The 16,631-nt window shown below is 38.5% G+C and overlaps 9 protein-coding genes across 9 annotated transcripts; 4 read left to right on the plus strand and 5 right to left on the minus strand. All coding sequences in view use genetic code 12, as the record gives it.

Moving 5' to 3' along the window:
* Window positions 1-97: 97 nt before the first annotated feature.
* On the minus strand, window positions 98-3,424 carry CPAR2_107390 (uncharacterized protein; the record flags this gene model as incomplete). The annotated part of the gene is made up of 1 exon (XM_036807005.1): window positions 98-3,424. One exon carries the CDS (start codon window positions 3,422-3,424, stop codon window positions 98-100), a length of 3,327 nt encoding a protein of 1,108 aa, XP_036663884.1.
* Window positions 3,425-3,662: 238 nt separating this feature from the next.
* On the minus strand, window positions 3,663-4,862 carry FAL1 (ATP-dependent RNA helicase; the record flags this gene model as incomplete). Its single annotated transcript, XM_036807006.1, has 1 exon — window positions 3,663-4,862. One exon carries the CDS (start codon window positions 4,860-4,862, stop codon window positions 3,663-3,665), a length of 1,200 nt encoding a protein of 399 aa, XP_036663885.1.
* A 92-nt stretch (window positions 4,863-4,954) lies between these two features.
* CPAR2_107410 (putative uridine kinase) lies at window positions 4,955-5,704 on the plus strand (the record flags this gene model as incomplete). The annotated part of the gene is made up of 1 exon (XM_036807007.1): window positions 4,955-5,704. The coding sequence occupies one exon, from the start codon at window positions 4,955-4,957 to the stop codon at window positions 5,702-5,704; it is 750 nt and encodes a 249-aa protein (XP_036663886.1).
* An 81-nt stretch (window positions 5,705-5,785) lies between these two features.
* Window positions 5,786-9,850, minus strand: CPAR2_107420 (uncharacterized protein; the record flags this gene model as incomplete). Its single annotated transcript, XM_036807008.1, has 1 exon — window positions 5,786-9,850. One exon carries the CDS (start codon window positions 9,848-9,850, stop codon window positions 5,786-5,788), a length of 4,065 nt encoding a protein of 1,354 aa, XP_036663887.1.
* Window positions 9,851-10,364: 514 nt separating this feature from the next.
* Window positions 10,365-11,609, plus strand: CPAR2_107430 (putative aminopeptidase; the record flags this gene model as incomplete). Its single annotated transcript, XM_036807009.1, has 1 exon — window positions 10,365-11,609. The coding sequence occupies one exon, from the start codon at window positions 10,365-10,367 to the stop codon at window positions 11,607-11,609; it is 1,245 nt and encodes a 414-aa protein (XP_036663888.1).
* Window positions 11,610-11,657: 48 nt separating this feature from the next.
* RIM1 (Rim1p) lies at window positions 11,658-12,059 on the minus strand (the record flags this gene model as incomplete). The annotated part of the gene is made up of 1 exon (XM_036807010.1): window positions 11,658-12,059. The coding sequence occupies one exon, from the start codon at window positions 12,057-12,059 to the stop codon at window positions 11,658-11,660; it is 402 nt and encodes a 133-aa protein (XP_036663889.1).
* Window positions 12,060-12,307: 248 nt separating this feature from the next.
* CPAR2_107450 (uncharacterized protein) lies at window positions 12,308-13,006 on the minus strand (the record flags this gene model as incomplete). Its single annotated transcript, XM_036807011.1, has 1 exon — window positions 12,308-13,006. One exon carries the CDS (start codon window positions 13,004-13,006, stop codon window positions 12,308-12,310), a length of 699 nt encoding a protein of 232 aa, XP_036663890.1.
* An 898-nt stretch (window positions 13,007-13,904) lies between these two features.
* AUT7 (ubiquitin-like protein) lies at window positions 13,905-14,382 on the plus strand (the record flags this gene model as incomplete). Its single annotated transcript, XM_036807012.1, has 2 exons — window positions 13,905-13,938; window positions 14,009-14,382. The coding sequence occupies 2 exons, from the start codon at window positions 13,905-13,907 to the stop codon at window positions 14,380-14,382; spliced, it is 408 nt and encodes a 135-aa protein (XP_036663891.1).
* Window positions 14,383-15,146: 764 nt separating this feature from the next.
* CPAR2_107470 (60S ribosomal protein uL30) lies at window positions 15,147-16,520 on the plus strand (the record flags this gene model as incomplete). The annotated part of the gene is made up of 3 exons (XM_036807014.1): window positions 15,147-15,154; window positions 15,562-15,673; window positions 15,894-16,520. The coding sequence occupies 3 exons, from the start codon at window positions 15,147-15,149 to the stop codon at window positions 16,518-16,520; spliced, it is 747 nt and encodes a 248-aa protein (XP_036663892.1).
* Between the last annotated feature and the right edge of the window lie 111 nt (window positions 16,521-16,631).

The following is a 16,631-nucleotide window of genomic DNA, read 5'->3' on the forward strand; positions in this document are numbered from 1 at the left end:
TCAAACATGGAATCACCGCCTGTGATACAAATTAAACTACTTTGCTTCAATGATATTAGATCAACTATAATAATTCATTCCCTTTGGGAAAGTCTAATTACTGTATAATAGGTTGCAAGGTCTTGTTTGAAGAAACTACACCATCATATTTTTGGTTCAAAAATTTTAAAAGCCCAATCACTTTGGTTTTCAATTCTTCTGAAGAAAATTGCTTTCTCGCGTCAATATTCTCCTCCCTGCCCAAAGTACTTTCATTGATTAACTTAATTCTCTCATCATCAGCTTCGAAAACACCTGCAAAAATTTCAACAATCTTTGGTGTATGCGATACAATACTTTCATTACCAGACTCGTATAATTTAATTATAGCCTCGAATATTGGCGTGTTTTCTTCGAAACCAGTCTCTAAAGGAAGATGTTCCAACAATGGACCAATAACGTGTTCCACGGGAACAGCTTGTTGATTTTTCAAGATCAATCTTGCAACACAACCACAAGCGTTTGCGTATGAACGATTGACAACATCTTTAGCTTCTTCATCGTCAGCGGAGCTTGCCTTCTTGTCCACCTTGTTCAACAAATGGAAAAGCAATTCAAGTATTTGTGGATAGCTGGAAGACAAGTCCACTGGACTGTACTCGACAATCAATCCGATACCATATGCGGCATTTCCCTTGACTTCGATAGACTTGTCGTTGGAAAGTTTGTCAACAAAAATGGGGAGTAACTCTGCCGAGAATGGATTAGCTGACTTCATACCACCAACCATTTCAGCGATTGCACCAATAGAGCCAACTTTCATTGGTTTTGACTTGCTACTAAACTTGGCCAAAATGGTGTCCTTGAACGAGGAAAAGATTTTTACAAAATCCCCTTTCAAAGCAACCGACAAGTTCACCAATACTTCCAATGCAGTTTCATTGAGCATTACATCAGTTTCGGAAGACTCATCTTCCTCTGGCATCTCTTCCTCTTCCAACTGACATGGGTGTTCCTTTTTCAACAAATTCATCAAAGAAAAACATAATTGCTCCAAATTCGATGTGTCACTGGCATTGTCCATGATGAAAATTGCGCCCATAACATGTAAGGCATCGGCAACACTATCAAGGATACATGCTACCATCGTGGACTCGAACTCGGCTTCTAAAAGTGGAATTGCCAAATCTCTTACTTGCTTGATCAAAGTCAAAATGTTAGGGTCAACATATGATTGTTGCGGAGCACCTTTTGGAGCTTCGAAATTCTCACCTTGAACAGCAACAAACATGGCTTTGACAATTTTGAATATACAATTTAAAGCGGCTTCTCTCATACCAAATGAATTTTCAACTTGCTCACCCAAAGCAGTTAATGAAGGTTCAACATACTTGAAAAATTCTTTCCCAGTTCCAATAGCTAATTCACCGAGTGCAACAGAGGCAATTTCTTTTTCAATGGTGATACCGGTATGCACTTTCAAAGGATCCTCATCTTCATCGTCTCCACCAAGTTCAACTTCCCCGTCTTCCCCTTCTTCGACATTGAAGGTGAATTCTTCTTGGGACAAACAAGTCAAAATCTGAGGAACAATCTGGTCCAAAAATCCTGCAAATTCTGCACCGTAAACTTTAGCCATATTTGCAATGAAGGCAAAGCCTGATTCTCTAATTCTAGGGTGTTCAGAGTTCAAGGATGTATAAGCTGCTTCGACTAATGGTTTGGCATACGATGAAAATGCAGTAGAGCCAACAGCCCTAGCCATAGTTGAGATGTTTTCAAACGTAGTTGCCCTCAATTCTATCTCATCTTCACTCATACCTTCAACGGAATTTGAGTTGGAGATGAATGGTTCTAATTGCTTGATTGAACCTTCAAAATAAGGAGTAAAACTTTTACCGCTTGCGAATGCAGTTGAGCCGATGGCTGAGACTATGGCCGTTTTCAAAGTGGCAGTGTTTGCTTGTTGCAACATGTAGAATAATTTATGCATCAAAGGTTCGATGTATTTACCCATAGCATCATGGCTCATAAACTCGATTAACCCATCCAACGCAATGCAGCCATACTTGTATGCCATAACGGAAGAAGCTGAGTCAATGATTTCAATAATCAATGGCAACAACTCTTCATGGTAATCAGTGACAATATCTTGAAGCTCTGTAGTCAATTGCGACAAAGTTCTGAGGGCAGCAACTCGAACAACAAGTTGCGAGTCCTTCATTCCGTTGATTAATATTGGAATGATTTTTTGAATTCTAAGTGAAATGTAGTCAGGAGCACCAGCCGAACAAACTCCAATGGCTAAGATACCCGCACGTCTCTCAAACTCATTTGTAGATGACAACAATGCATCAAGCGATTCAAACAATGGGTCAATGACTTGAGATGGAGGCAACTCGGCACCCAAAACTGCAAGCAACCTCAAAGCCAAGGAAGGTGGTGAGTTCTCCTCATTTTCGTTTTCTTCATCTTCATTTTCCAACTCGTCCTCAACGTCAATTTCCTCGGATGCAACTTTCAACCCGACCAAAGTAAGTGGTGGACCCAACTTATTGGCAGTTATTTTCGCTTTTCTATATGAAACACACGAAATTAAGAATTGCAAGCCGAAGATTCTGTATTCTTCGTCCAACTGGGTATTTGCAACCATTTCACTGATCATCTTGATCAAGTCCACCAATTGGTCGCCGAGCAACTTTGAATCGGTGAGTACTAAACTGTTGAAAACACTGAAAACCTGTTGAGCCAGTTCGCTGTCATCGGATGTAACCACTTCTTTCAAAACCTCAACCATTCCTGGCACTGTTGCTTTGAAATTTTCAACAACTTGATCTGAGAGTTCGTCATCATTCTCAATAATTTGGGAAATTGCATCCAACGATAAAACCGAGTAAACTCTAACTTCTTTTGATGATGGATCCCCGACCAAGTTACCAAATAATGAAACAAAATCGCCAATGTGAGGAAGCAAGGCAGATATGTCCGAGCTCAACAATGCGTAAAGAGTGAAAATTGCAACCTCTTTAACTTTTGCATCATTTCCCTGGATAGCATTAACCAAAGTCGGTAACAAGTCTTGCCACTCATTGGCGTCTAAGTCTAACTCTGCAAGAGAAGCAATTAAATACGCTGACACATTTCTAAGACGCTTGTTTTGTTCACTAAAGGTACTTTTCAAAAGTGATTCTCTAATGCTTGGCTTCAAAGAGGCGTCAACAGATTCCCAGTTATCAGCAGCCAACTTTCTGGCTTCGACAGCGGCTAATTGTTTGACTTCATCTTGATTGGATTGCTGAAAGATTTGCAATAATGCTGGCAAAGCTTGAGAATTGGGATAAAACTCTTTAGTCAATCTTTGTGAAGCTTGCTTAATCACCGAGGAGTCCGGTGTCAAAGTTTGCTTCAAGGTCTCTTCTAACGACCCAACAAATTGTGAATCCATGTTTTGTAGATGGAAGTGAAATGAATAATGGAATGGAATGTTTTCGATGATTTGATGGAATCTTTTTTTTTTTTTCCCATTTCTATTTCCACGTTTTAGCAAACACAAAACCAAATGAGATGAGGCAATGAGACGAGCAAAGATAGAAGGGAGTGAGAGAAAGGGTGTTTATAGATTTTACGCTCTTACAAATGTACTACATTTCTGTCTGAAAGTACTCAATCCAATACAAGTTCATTTACATGATATCATTGATGTTCATAGGCATCTCTCTAATTCTCGTTGAGTAATAGCTTTCAATATCTCTCATGGTTGAAAGATCACTTTTAGTTATCAAGTTAATCGCAGTTCCTTTCCTACCAAATCTTCCCGATCGACCTATTCTGTGGATGTAATTTTCCTTGTCGTTTGGTAAGTCGTAGTTTATAACCAAAGAGATTTGCTGCACATCGATACCTCTTGCCCAGACATCGGTGGAAATCAAAACTCGTGAATTGCCTGTTCTAAAATCACTCATAATCGAGTCTCGTTCATCTTGTTTCATGTCCCCGTGCATTGACAGCACTACGAAGTTTTGTTTTCTCATTTGATCTGTTAACCAGTTGACCTTCATTTTAGTATTACAAAATATTACCGCTTGCGTAATTGTTAAGTTATCATAAAGATCACACAAGGTATCAAACTTCCAGTCTTCTTGTTCACATTGTACGTAGTATTGTTTTATTCCCACTAGAGATACGTCATCTCGCTTGACCAAGATTTTTACCGGGTCAGTGGTGAATTTGCTTGTCATTTCCAAAACTTCAGGTGGTAGAGTAGCACTGACAACCACGACTTGGGTATCAGACGGAAGTTGCTTGTAAATTTCGTAAATTTGTTCTTTAAAACCTTTTGTGAATAGTTCATCCGCCTCGTCTAAAATCAAAATCTTGATATGTCTTGTAGAAAGATTTCTTCGCCTGATTACATCCAATACTCTACCCGGAGTTCCACTGACGATTTGTTGACCGTGCTGTAGCTTCTTAATATCCATTCCCACATTTTTACCTCCAACGCAAGCGTATGTATGAACATTCATATAATCTCCAAGATGCTGTACAACATTTTGAATTTGAATCGCCAATTCTCTGGTAGGAGATAGTATTAACGCTTGACAATCTTTTGATTTTGAATCGATCGCTTCCAACATTCCAATCGAGAACGTAGCTGTTTTACCCGTTCCTGATTGCGCTTGAGCAATAGTATCGCGTCCCGCGATTATTTGCATAATTGCTCTCGACTGGATCGCCGATGGGGCTTCAAAGCCATACGAGTAAATACCTTTCAAAAGTTCGGGTTTTAGTTTCATACTTTCAAATGTACGGTGAACTTTTATCCCCTTTGTTGATTTAGGACTAAATTGCAACTCTTTGTCCACATCCTTATCAAACTCGTCCATATTTTGTTGAAGTGCTTTATCTTGCAATATTTCCTTTTTTGATTTATTTTTCTTTAATTTCACGATGAGTTTTCATTCTTCGTTCCTCCATCATGTGTGAACAACTTTCAACTTCAATCTTGGTATTACTAGGCGGCGGTCATGCTGCTGGCAAAAGGACAGCGGCTCTCTCGATCAAAGAGCAGCTACAATCAATGATGGGGGAATCACCACTCGATGTGTTGGTAATCAATATGAATGAATACACCGATCACGAGCAATCATCCGTTGACCCGAGCCAATTCCCCAGTTCAAAGTCAGCAGCGATCACTGTGAAGAAAGAAGACAAGCACAAGGTTCCCGTTTTGAAGCCATCCCGTTTCAACTTTCAAAAGCTAAAACATGATTTGAGAAATCTAGATCACGAAAGCAAAACCCAAAAAGTAGTGTTAGTACATGGACTATACGCTCTTTACGATAAAGATCTACGAGATATGGCTCACATAAAAGTCTTTATAGATAGTGATGCTGACACGCGGTTGATCCGGTGGATCAAGAGGGATGTTCTTGATAAAGAAACCGAAAAGTTGGAGACAGTCATCAACGCTTACTTGTTGGGTGCTCGCATTGAAATGAGTGATTACATCTTCCCGACAAAGGAATTCTGTGACGTGATTATGCCAAAGGGACCTGAACCAAACTCAGTCAGTTTAGTCATTGATGGAATTTTGCTCTATGTGTCAAAGAACTTACAACCTCAGCGCATAGATCTCCCATTAAACTACTTAAGACCTAGCGAGATAGGAAACTTTGAAAAGGAAAAGTTTGATATTCAAAAGAACAAGTTTTACCAATTGAATTGATTCATGGTCGAAAGACACGAGAGAAAGAGAGGTTTGCTCAACTAAATTGAAATTTTATACGTATAGTATTGTACACCAAATTTAAGCATCTATATCTACGACATTTGTGATAATATCCAATCTTTCACGACTCACCCCTGCTTTGCTGAATAAGTCAGATAAATACCCCTTTGGAGGCGTTTGAGTAACAGAATTAATCTCGATCGCTTTAGTGAGACTTTTCTTTACCAACTTTACGAGCTCTTCAATTGGAAACACTATGTCATTGGAGGATAGCTTGGGCCCATAAAGAGTAAACTCATCACTCAATAGAGCGTAGAATGGCTCCTTCGAGGTTTTCGATTCATGGAACAACTTGTCAAACAACAACTCCCATCTCTTTAAAATGTCATCACTATTTTTATAATCGGCAATTTTAAACACCAAGAGCGACAAATCGTAATATCCCAATGGGTCAATGTAGGTATTGAACAAGTTACTGATTGGTAAAATCTTGAAATTCAAGGAATCTACAGCATGGTCCTTATTTTCCTTACTGATTCTGGAATCAGCTTCAATTCTGTTGAGCAAACTCAACTGAAGGTTTGCCACGTCGAAAAGTTCATGAATGGTTGACGAAAGCTGAATCATTTCCAGTCGCAAATTTGGTGGACAGACGCAGTTACAAAATCCGTTTGCTCTCGACAAGTACTCAATACGCTGAGTCAAATCAAGGGTGAATTGAGATATTGACAAGGCGTATAATATTTTTGCAGCATCATAGTATCTTTCCCTTTTAGCGTAATACAACCACAATGTATTGCTCAAAACAACACTACTCTCAGAACGTTTCTCCAAATATGGCAAAATATAAGGTGTATTGATATCCAACAATCGATCGCTTATACCCTGATCGATGAACCAATCGTAAAATGCATATTGAAACTGTTCATTTTTGGAAGCAAAGCACGTGTCGTAAGCTGCATCTCTGATTTCCAAAAAGGAGTTGATAAGGAGTTGATTATTCGACTCCACGACTTTCAATGCTTTCGTATCAATCTTTTGCAAAACGGAAAAAACAGTATCGTATAGTTTCTTAACCTTTGACTCGACCTCTGATTGTCCGCGTTGCACCAAATTTTCACCCACCTGATTATACGCAAAATTGGAAGGTTTAACGTTATTTCCCAATTTCTTAGCGATACTCAACAACATTCCAATCGCGCCCGAGTAGTATTCAAGATCTGCCATTGTGTCCACCGCATTTGTGATGTGATCAAATGTTAACGTGTCGTAAGCCTCTTCAAACAAAAGAACAGCGTTTCTCAAACACTTTAATTTTAGTTCCGAGTCTCTGGCGGCAATTTTTTTGGCTCTGGTAAGATTTTCTATAGCCTTGAATATGAAAACATCGTTTGTAGAGCAAAACGATCCGCATCGAGTTTGTAAAGAAGACGCAATTAAATCAATTGATCCACCCCTACTGATACTGCTGTTGATTATTGAGGACAAAAGGTCTTTAATCAATATCTTGACATCCCTTGAAGGCAACAACAAATCCTTGAATGCAATTGTCAATAGATTTGCTTGGTTTGTAAGTGAAAGAAAGGAAAAAAGCGTGTTGAAATTGTTCTCGTTTCCTTGAAGTTCCTCAAGAACGACCATGAGGAATGAGAATGCTTCCTTCATGGAAGTGAGGGATTTGAAAATTGAAGTGAAGGCAATACTTTCGGCCCTTAAACACACTTCATTTTCAAATTGATTTGGATCAGAACTGTAATTGGGAGCACTCAATCCTTGAATGTTACTTTCATTCTGAACAAAAAAATCAATCAAAACCACAATGGTTCCAATGAAATACTCAATTTGATTCTTATCAATGTTCAAACTTCCGATAACAACCTTGCTGTCTTTGATACTAGCAATTTCAATCTGCCCCGTTGGCGTCACTTTGATACTGGGCAATGCACTAAACACCCTCTTATCCCAAATGTCGCGAAGAAATCTTCCCAATAATAAGCAAGTACCGTACAACCGGTCGCTGAGTATCACTTGATCCACAGTGGGATGTGGAGTGTAATTCTGCAACAGTGCATGGTGAGGAATCAAGCTTGTTGGTTGGGAGATAAACCTGCTTTCGGTTAACCTTGCATTGTTCCCACAAGTTGAAAACAACACTTGAGCTTTCCGTTGGAAAATGTCGTTCGAACTGTACTGTCCATAAGAACATGCCAAATACAACAACGTTGAACAAGTTTCCTCGTATCCATTTTCCTCGATGAAGTTTTCAATAACTTCATCAGTCAAGCTTTTCAAAATTTGGTCCGAGGTTTTGAATTGGTATATCATGAGACCAAAGTTGGTCAACACGGCAAATCTCAAAGGTTCCTTAGTATACTGGCTTGCTGCTACGTTTGCATATCCGTTTGGTGTATTAGTAGCATTCATTGATGGCGTTAACTGGACAATATCCTGAATGTAAGTATAAAGGGCGTCCTCGTTGGCCGTATATTTGACGAATTCAGCATCCTCTACAAGCTTATTGTTCTTTTTGAGATATCCGAAATTGGCAGTGGATACAAACAATTTATCCGACTTTTTGGTCTTTTTCGCACAAAGAAAAACACCCGGACTGATAACTTTGGCAATCTTTGTGTTTTTGAGAAGCTGGGATTTTTGCTGGTTCGCAATTACTTGAGAAATGTATTGCCTATCTCTCGTAAAAGCGTCGAGTTCATTGTTGATTGTGGGTATTTCTCGCGCGGGTGGGAACTTGATATTGACAAGATTGAGCTTCAAAGCGTGTGCTGCAGACAACGAGGAGGTGAGTAAAGTGGAGAATGTTGCTGTTGATCCCAACTTCAACAAAATTCTTGAACCATTGCTTGTGATTGCAATTAGCTGCACAGTAGTGGACTCTTCAGGGGAAATTCGATGGATGCTGATGATTTTGAAACGTTCAAACACCTTGAAGTTGCTGGCGTCAACAAAGATTGCAGATGCTGATTTGAAAATTTGACTAGGAGTTAAAGTGCTTCCCTCAGTGAGGTGATCTTGTTTGGACTGAAGCTTGTAGACACGAATAACTGACTTGTTCGAAAGTGAGTACAAAATATCTCTACTTCCGTCTACCTCCAACTGAACCACTTTCTCCGGGATGTTTTTTGCTGTTGAGTCTGTCGTGATGGAGGTCCCCGAAGCAAATCCAAATCCCAGGAATGGGATAACGCTTGTGAATCCAGCTTTGGTCAAACACACTTTATCACATTTGTTTTTGGTAAACGTTGACTTACTTGAGTAGTCCAACCTCCAAATGTTTACTCCATCAGTCTCTCCACTAAAGAATATATCGCCAGTCTTTGGATGTACCGCAAAATTATCAACTGCCAAACCATGAGTTGAGACAGAAAGATCGAGATTCACAACTTCCAAATTGTTAAGACTCTTGTCGTACTTAACCAAAAATATTTGAATATCGATTGTTGTTGCAACAAGAAGCAAATGGCTAATTTCTTTTGAAAATACGCCTTCTTTTGGTTTCACCAATTTGACAGTTAATATCGAGTTTTGAATTTGATCGATAGTGAGGAATTGTGACGACTTATTGAATGAGGATTGGGGAATGCGATAGTTCCAGAGCAACAATTTATTATCAACAGCAATCCATGTGCGTTCAATTTCTGAAAATAGACCAATTTTAGTGGTACACTCAGTGTCATTATGCTGCTCAAAAAATCTATCTGGTAAATCAATCTGTTCAATCTTTTCAAAACGGGAAAAATCTTTTAAGCCATTCTCATAGTCAAAATAGTAATTATCCAAACTTGACTCAGTTTTGCTGAGACCCTCTGAGTAGAAAATGTCGTGTGGAATGCTCGAATCAATCTTGTTTATATTGGAGATAAGCTTGGAGCCTAGTTGTAACGGCGGCAAACTGGAAAAATCAGGAATATTGATCTTGTAATTAGCTTCCTTTACCTCCAAACCCACAGGCTCCACAAATCGTTTTGACAATTGATTTCGTGAAGAGCTTGAAGTTGTTGGGTTTGTTTGGTGCAATTTCAAAGATCCATCATAAGTCGTATCGTTAGAGCGAATTGTCGGCAATATGTACTTGTCAGTTGATGAGCCATTGTAACCAATGAAACTTGGAAGTAGGCTGACCATGGTTTGGCTCTGTTTATATTTGATGAAATATGGTTTGCTTCAATTGTTGTGAAAAAAAAAGAAAAGAAAATTGGATTTGGACAAACGACGATGAAGAAAAATATGTTTCGGCAATAGAGTTGGAGAAGTTACATCAAACATCAACAAGAAAGGGGGTAACGGGGTATTTAGAAGGCCTAACGAGTAAATGAAGGCTTCTTTACGTAAGATTTACAGCTTGACCTGAAGGTGGCACTGTTTTATAGCAAGGAGCAGTATATCTATGTTTGACGACACGACTCTGAAGCACGATAAAGGTGTCCTCCATTCTCTCCACCCATTCCCAGTCATTCGCTCTTTACCCGTTTCATTACGTTGCCGCCGTTGCGTGTAGTCATCATAATACCAAGTCAATATTTGTAAGGCTCTCGCAATTTTTGGCAAATTTATGCGCACAAGGCACTAAATCTGAGGCCAAAAGCTAAATTATTACACAGTTTTCTCCTTCACATTCATACAATCCCATTACCAAATCATGAGACACATTGCACTCTTTTCAGTACTTGCATGTATTGCATTTTCAATCCCTTTGTTTGATATTTTTCCTCAATGGTTGGATGCCCTTTCCTTGCTCAGCGGAAGTGGGAGCCAAGATCGTTTGCTCAAGTTGGGACCTGATGAATACAGACTTGCATCAGAGTTGGACAAGTTGGCATTAAAAAGGGAGAACAAGAGATTTATCGACATGACAGAACAAATCCCTATTGACGTTGCTGTTGAGCAAGGTTTGGTGGCTAAACCCACTCACACCTTGTGGCAAAGATTGTTCTTTATTGGCTCGAAGCAAGTAAAAACTTTGAAGAAATCAATTCCAGTGTACAACTATCCCAAAAAAACCAGGTTCAATTCTGAAATTGAGAACTTATACAATTGGATTGATATTGATGGTGTTTACGATAACTTGAGCAATTTCACTTCATTTTACACAAGATATTACAAGTCGGAGAGTGGAGCAAAGAGTGCAGCTTGGTTGCATGATCAAATTTCAGAATTGATAGCTCCATATAAGGAGATCAAGATACAGAAAATTCATCACAAGGGCTGGGATCAATTTTCAATAGTAGTTTCAATCCCTGGAGAGGTCAAAGACAAGGTTGTAGTTGGAGCCCATCAAGACTCAGCCAATTTGATTTTGCCCAATATAATGAGAGCACCAGGTGCAGACGACGATGGGTCAGGTACTGTGACTACATTGGAGTCTTTGAGAGTAATTCTCGAAGCCTACGGTAAAGGTAGTTATAAACCGTACAATACATTGGAATTTCATTGGTACTCTGCCGAAGAAGGTGGTTTGTTAGGATCTATCGACGTATTCTCGAGATATTCTTCCGACAATGAAGTCGTTGTTGGTATGCTACAACAAGACATGACAGGATATACTCAAGGCAGTATAGATGCTGGAATCGAGCCTCACTTTGGTTTGATTGAGGACTACACCAGCGTCGAATTGAACAATTTTTTAAAGTTGATTATTGGCACTTACAACTCCATTCCTTACCACTCCAGTGAATGTGGTTATGCTTGTTCAGACCATGCTAGCGCTTTGGAAAATGGATATCCATCTTCGTTCCTCATTGAGAGTGAAATGAAGTATTCTAATAAATATATCCATTCGGTAATGGATACCATCGACAGACTTGATTTCGATCATGTGAAGGAGCACATCAAGTTAACCATTGCGTTTGCCTACGAATTGAGTTTAGCTAAAAAATTACACTAAAGGTGACATAGAAATATATTATACCAATACAAGAATTTAGGGATCTAGTTATTCTGTAGCTTCGGCTCTATCCTCATCTGTTCTTTTACCCCATTGCACAATCTCTGCATGTTTTTGAATGAGAGAAGTTCTGGTTTGAACTTTTTTCGTTTCTGGGTCTTCAAATTTGTCGAGTCTCAAAGTTACATCAACAATCATCTTGTTTCCAACCCTCAATGCTTTCTCAGCTTTTTGTAATTCTCCTTCATCAAAAATGGTGATATTGTACCAATCAGTAATAGAATCTTCACCTTTTCTAAACTTATTCACGGCTAAGGAATACCTGACATATTTTGTTCCATTGGCTGACTCTTTAAAGTCGACATTTCCAACTCTACCAAACAATTGACCGTTGGCAAAGTTCTTTTTAGGAATCGTTGATGTAAATGATCTAGTGAATGCTCGCAACATTGATGATTATTAAGAGGCACGCGGTGGTGGGGTTGGTATCTTTTTGTTGTTGATATTTCAAGAGTTTTTTTTTTGTTGTTTTTTTTTTTTTTGGTTGTAGAAAAAGCGTGGGTTGTTACATAAAATCTGCGCGTCGTGGTTCGAGGACCATATCAGTTTCGATAATTGCTGAGAATCCTAAAGCATTGTTATATGCATATCACATATTAATGAGTAATGCGAAATATCAGTCTTGTAAGACCTTGGTACTACCTTTTTGGTTTCTTAAAGTTTAAATTAGGAAAAACCAAGTCACACAGTGAAACAGACTTGAAACGCTTCAACGGTTTTAGGTTGGTGTGTCTTGGAGGAGGCTCATCAGAAACACGTGATGATTTATTTGGTGAAAATCCCTGATTTATGTTGTGGCTGATCTCTTCAAGACTTTTGCCACGAGGAGGAATTGAGTTTACAGAGCCTTGTGACCTTAGACTGTCATCAACAATTGAATTACTCTTTGTGTGACTTCTTGTCAAGTCATGACTCTTTTGTTCCACCGAGTTGGTGTCATTGAATTGAGTATTTGATCTCTTACTGAATAGCGAACTTTCCATTAGATCGATTTCCAACTCATTAGTCAAATCATGAGGTTTTAAAACTAATGTGGGGAAATTTATTGATGTCTCATTCGCAAGGTTCTTTGTGATGACTGCGATTTGATGCTTCTCAGTCGGCAAAGTTTGTTCTTGTTCACTTTCAACTGATTGAAACAACAATTCTAGTCGTTTGTTTCTAAGATTAACCTCTGTTACGTTGGCGGAGTCAGTAGCATCATTGCCATTAAACTCTTGCTTTATTAGCCACTCAAGGGAAAATAGATCAGCTTTTGGTTTGCTGGGGACATTCAAATAATTCTCGTTTTTGTCATTTAAAGCCTCTAACTGCTTCAATTGAGATGTTGTAACCATACCCGGGTACGAATGAAGCTGTTTCTTGTCAATACAATCTGGTGTTTAAGCTGGTACTTTTTGTTCTTTTGCAACACTAATTAAATCTAAAATGCGATATGCTGATGCTGGTTGTACACAAAACCAGAGAGTATAAAAATACGTGACATTTGTTGAAAGAGTCTGGATCCACACATCAATATAAAAATAGTCACATACAAACTTACCACAAAAAACACCACCTTCTATTTGAATACTCAACCTAGCGATGAAAATCAAAAGTAGGAAAGGGGGATTGATTGGTGATATAAGTAAGACGTGCATATTCAGCCTTTACTTGAAATACTTGAACTTGAAGTGTTGTGATTGATATATGTTCCATATATATTCTGGAATACGAATGTATTGTGTGTGTACTGTGTGTGTACTGTGTGTGTACTGTGTACTGTGTATATAGTTCGTTTTCTTATCAAAATGTATTTGTTATCTCCAATTCTCTCTCCTATCATCAATCATTATTGCTCATTTATATTAAAACTCACAACAAAAAAATCATTCTTTCTTTCTTCTCCCCTTTCTACCCCCCCCCCCCCCCTCCCATCTGAGTCCCTTTATTTTACCCATTCAATCATTGTCATTCTAGATCCCACCAATCGAGAAGAAACCTACACGCATTTGCATATTTACACCGTTAAAGGTATGTATACAATACTGAAGCAATGCCATACGTCATGAGTTTATTTTGGTTTTGTTTTTGTTTTTTGTTCTCCCTTTCCTCCCTTTTTTTTTTGAGTATCTCCACAATCAGACAGACTTGAACGCCACTGTTTTTAAAGACGTTATTTGTGTACTACCAGTGAAATTACACATTGCATTTCACCAACCAGTTTACTAACCCTTTGATAGTTGGATTCAATAAATGAGGTCACAATTTAAAGACGAGCATCCCTTCGGTATGTATTAAATCCTCCCTTCCCCATGAGTAACCTTGGACGTCAACAATAACTAACCAATTCATTGTAGAAAAGAGACAGGCTGAAGCAGCAAGAATTGCTCAGAGGTTCAAAGATAGGGTTCCTGTCATTTGTGAAAAGGTTGAAAACTCCGATATTCCCGAGATTGATAAACGTAAATATTTGGTTCCTGTTGATTTAACGGTTGGTCAATTTGTTTACGTTATCAGAAAAAGAATCAAATTACCCAGTGAAAAGGCTATATTTATATTTGTCAATGATATTTTACCCCCCACTGCAGCTTTAATCAGTACAATTTACGAAGAGCACAAGGACGAAGATGGTTTCTTGTATGTCTTGTATTCGGGCGAAAACACTTTTGGAGAGAAGGTGCCTATCGATTTAACTGACTTGGATTTCAACAATCTTCTGGAAGATCTTTAAAAAGAGTGGAAATGACATATAAGCTGTGCTTTTGTTTTTTAAAGTAGTTTAGGTTTCTTTTTTTTTTTTTGAATGGTACTCCGAATTTACTAAAAACGTAGGTGAGAAGGAAAGCTCTAATATAAAAGAGTTGGGTTTGATTTTGGTTTAATCTCAGGTTATACAAGGCGCGGTTTGCCCATTTTATAAACTGGGAGTGAGCCAAGCGTGTTACCTTCACCCGTAACATTCTCAACAACCAAATGAGTTTAGAAGACTCAAGCAGGGCCCATAGATCAACTAGCCAATGGTCAACATGGCAGTAATAAGTTCAATAATAACTACTTTCGCTTACATTGTGGTCCAAAAGCTCTCAGCAGCTAACTTCTCGAAACTCTCGACTGAATTAGCTAAGAAAACGTACGCTCTTGTAATGGCAGATTAATGCTAACTCGACTGCATGAAGCAATCACACTCCTTTACTCAAGAAAGGCACTAACACCAGTTAACCTTCGACCGGTTTACGCCAACCTATTTATATATGGGTTGTATACGGCATCTTGCCAGTGAGTAGTTGTCACTCCCTATGTACGATGGAATACATTATTGAATAGAAATAGTCTTTAGGGCTGCAGCCCCGAAACAATTTCTTGAACGTGCACAACAATTTTAGTTTTCTGCCTTTTCGTTTTTGCGAGTTGAAACAAAATGTAAAGAAAAAAAATCGAAATTTTTCACTTTACAATTATTTCTTCTCATCACCACCAAACCAGATCAAATCAACAATGGCTACGTATGTGACATTGTCAAACGTCCAGCACTCTTTTGCAAGAGGCTAGCTGAGACGAGGATAAACAACAAAGACTTGCTTTTGCTTTTCACGGGAGTAGTCGAAAGAAGTTTTTGATCTCCTTGTGACCCAACCATGGGAAAATTAGATTGTCTTGCAGCTTTAATATATCTTCGTTTTAGCCAATGCCTGATACATCTATTTTCCTCTGAGTTTTGAGAATAGACATTGAATACGAATTGGAATGAACTTGGCCGTTCAGTTCTAAATTCATGTATTGACCTTTCCGGTTTCAATACAAGTGTTTGATGTATTCGAAAATTGTTTTAGAGGAGAATTGTGGTGAACCTTGCAGGGTGCTGGAAAAGAATGTATTTTTCTTTTCCAAATACTAACTTGAACATTTTTAGTTTATTAAGCTCTATCGCCAAGGCTATCAAGCCAGAAACTCAACAAAAGAAGGAAAAGGCTCAACAAAAGACTGCTGAAGAAAGAAGTGTTGCCAAGAAGGCCAGAAGAGTCGTATGTACAATTACATTTCCATCCCAATCCTTTTTTTTGCAGCACCTCGAAACTTTATTATTTTTGAGGATGAAAACCAAAACCAATGTATAATGGCTAGCTTCGGCTATGTTGTCTTTCAGTTAACCATCTTTCGGGACTGAGAAAATATTCAAACCGAGGTTTTGCAAAAAAAGAAAATTATGATATGCGTGACGAAATACTAACTTTGAAACTTTAGTCCAACAAGGAAAAGAGAAAGGTTATCTATGACAGAGCCGCCAAGTACCAAAAGGAGTACTCTGATGCTGAAAGATCAGTCATCAAGGCCAAGAGAGATGCTAAGGCTTCCGGATCATACTATGTTGATGCTCAACCAAAATTAGTTTTCGTTGTCAGAATCAAGGGTATCATGAAGATTCCACCAAAGCCAAGAAAGGTTATGCAATTGTTGAGATTGACTCAAATTAACTCTGGTGTTTTTGTTAGATTGACAAAGGCTACTTCTGAATTGATCAAATTGGCTGAACCATACATTGCTTACGGTTACCCATCATTGTCTACCATCAGACAATTGGTTTACAAGAGAGGTTACGGTAAGATCAACAAGCAAAGAATTGCATTGTCTGACAATGCCATCATCGAAGCCAACTTGGGTAAGTACGATATCTTGTCTATTGAAGATTTGATTCACGAAATTTACACTGTTGGTCCAAACTTCAAGCAAGTTAACAACTTTTTGTGGCCATTTAAATTGTCTAATCCAAATGGTGGTTTCAGATCAAGAAAATTCCAACACTTTATCCAAGGTGGTGACACTGGTAACAGAGAAGAATTTATCAATGCTTTGGTTAAACAAATGAACTAAATGCTGAGATAAGTTGCTGCAATGGGAGGCTTCCTATTTTTTCTTTGTTTCTTCTTCTAGGAGGATTGTAAATACTTAATGAAATGATTTTCTATCTTTCTGGCTATACTT

This window comes from Candida parapsilosis, contig 005569 (assembly GCF_000182765.1).
Source record: "Candida parapsilosis strain CDC317 annotated contig 005569".
In the NCBI taxonomy this organism is placed as follows: Eukaryota; Fungi; Ascomycota; class Pichiomycetes; order Serinales; family Debaryomycetaceae; genus Lodderomyces; species Lodderomyces parapsilosis.